This window comes from Macrobrachium nipponense, chromosome 14 (assembly GCF_015104395.2).
Source record: "Macrobrachium nipponense isolate FS-2020 chromosome 14, ASM1510439v2, whole genome shotgun sequence".
Classification (NCBI taxonomy): domain Eukaryota; kingdom Metazoa; phylum Arthropoda; class Malacostraca; order Decapoda; family Palaemonidae; genus Macrobrachium; species Macrobrachium nipponense.
Genome location: NC_087207.1, coordinates 21,894,513 through 21,902,012, shown reverse-complemented (window position 1 = coordinate 21,902,012; position 7,500 = coordinate 21,894,513). Strand labels below are relative to the sequence as shown.

Genomic DNA, 7,500 nt, shown 5'->3' with positions numbered 1-7,500 from the left:
ACCTAATATCGCCAACGGCAGTCGCGTTGTAGACACCTTTAGTAACACATCACTAGATGCTACGACACGTCTTGGCTGTAGATCACCCGAATTCTAACTGAACTACGCATGCGGCGCCGTCCGCTTCCTTGGCGTACCTTAAGGTACTACAGTAACATTGTTGTCGGTTTTATGACTGTTGGTTACTTAACGCCACTTCATTTCACAGTAAACTTCTTGTGCTGTGTGGAATGATTATCTATGCGCTTTCTGCAGGGCAGACAGAGTTAGAGTTTGAAAGTGGTAATACTGACCCCATAACACGAACATTAGTTTTATAAACAGATATAGGTAGCTGGTCTCTTGAGCTGGACTATATGCTGCTGTAATGGCAATGATATTGCCTCTTGCTAATTTATAATTTATTAAAAATTGAAAGAAGCTTTCTTGATACTTAACTGTCACTGGGGTCACGCCATACCTTTTCAGCCGTTTAGCAAGTAATTTTAGATACAAATCACTAAGCTAAAACGTAGGTTTTCCCGATGGCATATTCTCGAACTGTAACTGAGCACGGAGATGTATGTATGCTACGGTAGATTCACATCAACCGTGCATTCGATGTCTAGGCCAGTTCCTTACGACGCTCTTAATTGGCTGTTGATAAGCCAATCACAGGGCTAGAAACTCTCAGTCTCTCTCGAGAGTTCACATGCGTCTGCCTGAGGAGCGGTGGAACATACATCCTGCTGTTGTGAACTCTTTCGAGAGACTGAGAGCTTCCAGCCCTGTGACTGGCTTATCAACAGCCAATCAGGAGCGTCGTAAGGGACGGGCCTCGACATCGAATGCACGGTTGATGTGAATCTACTATAGTATTGCACTAGCCACCCCCCCCCCCTTTTTTTTTTTTTTTTTTTTTTTGCTATGATCCCTAGGTTAGGTTAGGTTGGCTTAGGTTAGATTAGCTCAAAGAGGTAACCTTTAGGTAATTATGGGTGTGAGAAACATAAAGAGATTATTCTCAAGGAAATTCTATGGTTAGTTTTTAAGATATGGCGTCCAGCTTTTTCAGGGAAGGGTCGGTAATCGGTTGTTTTCGGGTATATACCGACTGGAACTCAAGTTACCGGACCTTCCCTGAAAAATCAGGAACCCCATATTTTAAAAAAATAACCATAAAATCATCTTGTTTCCTTTCCCACATCTAAATTACTGAGGGGATACTACTTTGCATTAACCTAACCTAACCCAACCTACCGTAATCTAACCTAACCTAGGGGGCATGGCAAAAGAAGAAAATTACGGGCTGCTCTACGAGCAAGAGCCCGTGCTGGCATAAGGTCAGCTAAATCTTTAAAAAATAAATAAATAAAAATAGGACATTTCCTTCCAGCAGGATAAGGAATAACTGAAAGTACCCAATACAAACCCCCTTCCAGGTCAATGAAACTCTTCGTCGCGAAAATAGTTTTAATTAGCTTACTTACTACAAAAATAGCATTTTCTCGTAAAATAGATCGGCGGGGGGGGGGCGGGGGGGGGGGGGGGGAGGGGGGGGGTTGGGGGGGGGTGTTGGGAGAATGAGGGAAAGGCTGGGGTTAGACATATCTTGCGAGTTTTTTTTTTATTGAATTAAGTTTTATGAGAACACCCAAAAATCTTTCTTATCTCTCTTTCGTCATATCACGAATCAATGGAGATAAGGAGAGCTAAAATATTCATTAGCATATATATATCTTTTTTTCTGAGAATTGGGGGTGGGGGGGCGGGAAGGGGGGAAGAAGACGAAGAAGCAGTTTTTATTTCGCCTATCATTCACATGAATACATTTGGTAATACATTTCTAAGCCTGCGATCATTTTCATTAGCCTAATTTATTAAAAAAAAAATTACTCAAGATACATGGGGCAAGAAATGGTTCAGATATCATTTAAAATAAATGTAATTTTTAGAAATATGGAAAATGCAAGTAATAATAATATATAAATAAACAAAATAATACATTTTAATTATGCATTTTTTCATCAATTAACCTTATTTAACAAGTTCCTAGGACACAGGCCATATGATGCATCGCATGAAATACAAAGAGAGAATTTGACCAGATATAAATCAAAACATTGCAATGATATGGTTACATTCGATGAATAAAAACATCTACGAATATATTATATATATCTGGAGAATCACCTTTACCTTTTCTTGAGCTTTTTAGTCGTACGAGTTTATTAAAGGCTAATTTAGCGAAATAAAATACGAATATCGACCTCGTCTCTCGTACATAGGTGTAAATGACACACACTGAGTAATTACATTATGCATAAATGGTTAGTTCTGTGCGTTTATATATATATATATATAGATATATATATATATATATATATATATATATATATACATATATATATATATATATATATATATATATTCTATATAAGTGTGTATGTACACATATAAAATTATAAGTTTATGCACAAGGAAAATGTGCTATTATGCAGTGGTTATATACAGTATATATATATATATATATATATATATATATATATATATATATATATATATATATATATATATATATATATATATATATATATATATACATATATATATATATATATATATATATATATATATATATATAATATATATATATATATAAACATATATATATAATGTATGTATATATATGTGATATATATATATATATATATATATATATATATATATATATATATATATATATATATATATATATATATATATATATATATATATATATATATATATATATATGCGTATACGCGCATATATGAGTGTACATGCAAATACAAAAATAGGTCCTCAATAAGTGTCTGCGGGAATATATATATAAGGCTTGTCCAGCCTTTGAGAAAATAGAGGAATGAGTCCGTTTAGAGGAACAAAAGTTTATATGATTTTTTTTTTTTACATAGGATTTCAAAATATAATTGACAATTTCTCGACATATTTTTTAGCACATTTATATAAGGTCTGCTTGTGAATGGAGTTACAGAATGTTTAAAGTTATTAAAAGTTATTTATGCTTTTTTTTAATCCATTCCGTATTCGTGATAAGTCATTAATATTTGTTTATTTCTTATTGTTTACTTTTTTACTTAGGCTCTTGTTAACAATGATCTCTTAAGTTCTACAAACTTAGACTTTTCCTACCTAAAGTACACTCTTTTACTTATGCTTAAGTACCGTATATTGTCTCTCTAGTCTTATTCAGTTATTTAAACTGATTTAACAATCCATGAAATTTACTAATAGAAAAAATAAAAAAATAAAAAAAATTACGAATATTTCAGTTAAGGATGAAAAAAAAAACAACTAAATACATTAGTGAAAGCCAGAAAGATTCGTCGGGCGATTGGCATGACGTTATTGATAGCTGTATCAAGCTGAAAGATGGTATACCCCGTTGGAGGGTAGTGCCGTCAGTCCACCTCACGTGATGCACTGTAGGTATTACTTGAGGTTCTTGGAGCGTCCCTTCGGCCTCTAGCTGCAACCCCTTTTATTCCTTTTTACTGAACCTCCGTTCATATTCTCTCTCTTCCATCTTGCTATCCAACCTCTCCTGCCAATTTTTGTTATAGTGCAACTGGAAAAGCTTTTCCTCCTGTTACACCTTCCAGACCTTTCCACTCTCAATTTCTTTTTCAGCGCTGAATGACCTCATAGGTTCCAGTGCCTGGCCTCTGGCCAAAACTTGGTAGCTATTCTACATGGGAATAGCACTTGCCTTCTTCACCAAGCGTGACTCGAGTAGATATAAACAAAAAATAGTTTTATAGAATGTTATATTCTAACTTAACTTTAACGCATTAATTTTCTAGCAGATACTAAACACTTTCTCATTCACTGATACTTAATTCTTCACTATTATATTTAACATTATCTTGACCACAACAAAATTAAGATCATTAAAAAAATGAATAAGAATGAAAATTACATCCTCCACATTTTCCATTGTGGCAGACTCAAAATACTCAGGACTCAGTAGACTTGAGACTCGAAGACTCAGGACTCAGCAGAGGCTCGAGACTCAAGAGACTCAGGACTGGTGGAAAATCCGGGCTAAGGCAACACCAGTCCCCAAAAGAGGCCTTCCTTTCTTCAGCCACCCCATCCACCGCCTTCGTCAGGAGTTGCCCAGGCAGTGGTGTGTCTGGGAGGAGGTGGAGGAGGAGGTGGTGGTGGTGGAGGAGGAGGAGGAGGAGGAGGAGGAGCGTTGGAGGTTCTGAAGGCGTTGGAGCTTCTCCATGTTCTCCTGAAGGAGGCTGTTGCTGGGGTCGAGACTTCGGGCTTTGAGGTAATTCTCCCACGCCAGGGAGTATTCACCCTAAAGGAGGAGGAATCTTATTATTATTAATATTATTATTATTATTATTATTATTATTTTATTATTATTATTATATTATAAGAATCAATAAACATTGCATACGAATACAACTGAACCACGATTTATAACAGGTATAACTAACTTACATCTCAAATGATGCAGCCACTCATTTTAAAAAGGAAGTTTTTTATTATTTTATTATTATTATATTATATTACTATATTAATTATTATTATTATTATATTATTATTATTATTATTATTATTATTATTATTATTATTATTATTATTATATTATAAGAAAAATGGAGGAGTCAGAATAAATTCTACGCAAGTGATGCAGCCAATCATTTTAAAAGAATTTTATTATTATTATTATTATTATATTATTATTATTATTATTATTATTATTATTATTATTATTATTATTATTATTACTATAAGATAAAATGGAGGGGAGTCAGAAAATTTCTACGCAAGTGATTGCGATTGCAGCCACTCATTTTAAAAGGAATTTTATTATTATTATTATTATTATTATTATTATTATTATTTATTATTATTATATATTATTATTATTATTATTATATAAGAAAAATGGAGACTAAGAAAGAATAAAATCTACGCTAATTGATGCAGATACCTTCTTAAAATGACTTTTTATTATTATTATTATTATTATTATATTATTATTATTTATTATTATTTATTATTATTATTATTATACCAAAGTAGTTCTTTAACAGCACCAAAATCAAGGGTTGTAGAAACCAACAACAAACTAATTTTCTTTCAAGCATTGTGGACGCAATCACAACTCACTCCTGCTCACCTTGGTATGGTAAAGCGCACCTAGGTTGATGTACGCATGCGTCAACGAAGGCTCCAGCCTCACAGCCGTGGCGTAACTCTAAAGGAGAAAGGAGTCAATGAAAAAATAAATAAAAACTAACAATCTTCGTTAAACACAAAAATTCAGACGGAATTTTAGAGCGTCAGTTTTGTTACGAGAAATCTAAACACATTAGAATTCTATCATAGGATCCTCACGACTCATCGTGCGAATCCTACCTCCATAGCTCTCTCGATCTCCTGCCGATCCTTCAGGAGGTCCCCGTAGTGGGCGTGGAGATGGGCGCAGAGGGCAGCGGGCGCCAGGCAGCCCTGGGCAGCGTGGGTAGCGACCAGGAACGCCTGAGAGGTGCGGTTGGTCTGGGTGTAGAGGACAGACAGCTGAAAGAGGGCCTCCTTGTGCCCCGGTTCCTGGTCTAGGACGTCCTGCAGGAGGATCTCGCTCTCCAGGTAGTTCCTCTGCTGGAGCTTAACCCTCGCCTTCGGCAGGAGAAGGAGAAGAAGAAGAAAAAGAAGGTTAAAATGGTGGAAATATTTCATTTTTTGCAATCAAATCTATTCCGACATTTTAAAAACTCTCGCCTTCGGCTGGAGAAGGTTAAAAATGTGGAAATATATTATTTTTGAAAGATATTTTTAAAAACATTTTAAAGTTGCTGATAAACATAAAGGGATGGAATACAGAGTTCAGGCCGAGGGCCAAGTGCTGTGACTTGTGAGGTCATTCAGCGCTGAAAGAGACATTTAGAGCAAAAAGTTACAAAGGTGTAAAGGGAGGAAAATCTCCCAGTTGCAATACGGAACGATTGTTAGAAGAGCGTGGAAAGCAAGGTGGAAGAATGATAATACGAATGGAGATACAGTAAAAGGAATGAAAGGGGTTGCAACTAGGGGCTGAAGGGAGACTTGGGAAGAAGAAGAAGAAGAAGAAGAAGAAGAGGTGGAACAGGTGAAAATGCTTTTATTTTTTGGAGGAAAAACTTGTCTGATATTTTCTAAAATGTTAAAAGTTGTTTGATAAAGAGGATGAAGACCTGATACAAAAATGTGCAGGAGGAAAATCAGCATCCTAGATGATATTTATTGAGTAGTTTATTATTAATAATGTAAATAAAGCAGAGCACTTTGAGTCACAAGTTTCTTTCGAAATATTTGATGAAGCGAAAAGGAGGAAAGTCCAGCTTTTACTAAAAGCTAATGAACAGACAGACTTTAGAATGAATTTTTAAAGGAAACTCATTTCTTGAAAGAGAATCGAATACAATATAGAAATGAGGCCCAAAAACCAAGCGCTGGGACCTATGAGTTCATTCAGCATTGAAAGGGAAAATGAGAGGATAGGGGGTTTGGAAGGTGTAACAGGAGGAAAAGAGAATATGAACGGAGGTATGGTAAAATGAATGAAAGGGGTTGCAGCTAGGGGCCTCGAGAAGGGACGCAGCAAAGCAATTTTAAGTGATGACTACAGTGCACCGCATGAGATGCATTGACGGCACTCAGACCTCCCCATCAACCCCCATCCCCCAATTGGGCTTGAAAAGGCAAAGGGTATTAAGAGCATAATATTTTGTATAAAAAATGGTATTCGATCTTTTACTAAAAAATAAACACTATGTAATGTTGGTACAAATACGTGTGAATATGAGAGTACATAAAAGACAGAGTAAGAAAATGCCTGGTACCATAAAAAAAAATTTAAAAAGGACAGAAATATAAAATAAAAACACCAAATACAGTGCAGAAATAAAAAATAAAAAGGAAAGATCAAATATTTGTTATTTTTGCCCAATATTTTGATGTTTTTTTTATTTACGCCCAATATTTAGATGTTTTTATTTCTTATTTCTGACTAATATTTCTAAGTTTTTATTTTTTATTTCTGCCCAATATTTTGATTGGTTTATTTTTATTATTTATTTTGTTACATTTCTCCCCCATCTTTGTTTATGATTTTTATTTTTTCATTTTAGCCCAATATGGTTGATGTTTCCATTCCAACACCCACACACCCTCACACATATTATTATGATATTATATATAAATAATTATATATATATATAATATATATATATGATATTATATATAATACAATATATAATATAAATATATATATATATATATAGATATTAATATATAAATATATATATATTATATATATATATATAATATATATATATATACATACATACATACCACACACACACACACACACCACACACACACACACATATATATATATAGTATATATATATATATAATATATTTATATCTATATATATATATCTATCATATAATATA

The 7,500-nt window shown here is 33.9% G+C and overlaps 1 protein-coding gene across 1 annotated transcript in view; it reads right to left on the bottom strand.

Moving 5' to 3' along the window:
* Positions 1–4,015: 4,015 nt before the first annotated feature.
* LOC135226380 (protein O-mannosyl-transferase TMTC1-like) overlaps positions 4,016–7,500 on the bottom strand; it is a 132,660-nt gene continuing 129,175 nt past the window's right edge. Inside the window, 3 exon segments of the mRNA XM_064265856.1 lie at positions 4,016–4,351; positions 5,183–5,260; positions 5,422–5,682. Coding sequence (XP_064121926.1) covers positions 4,151–4,351; positions 5,183–5,260; positions 5,422–5,682 — 540 coding nt within the window. The 3' untranslated portion in view covers positions 4,016–4,150.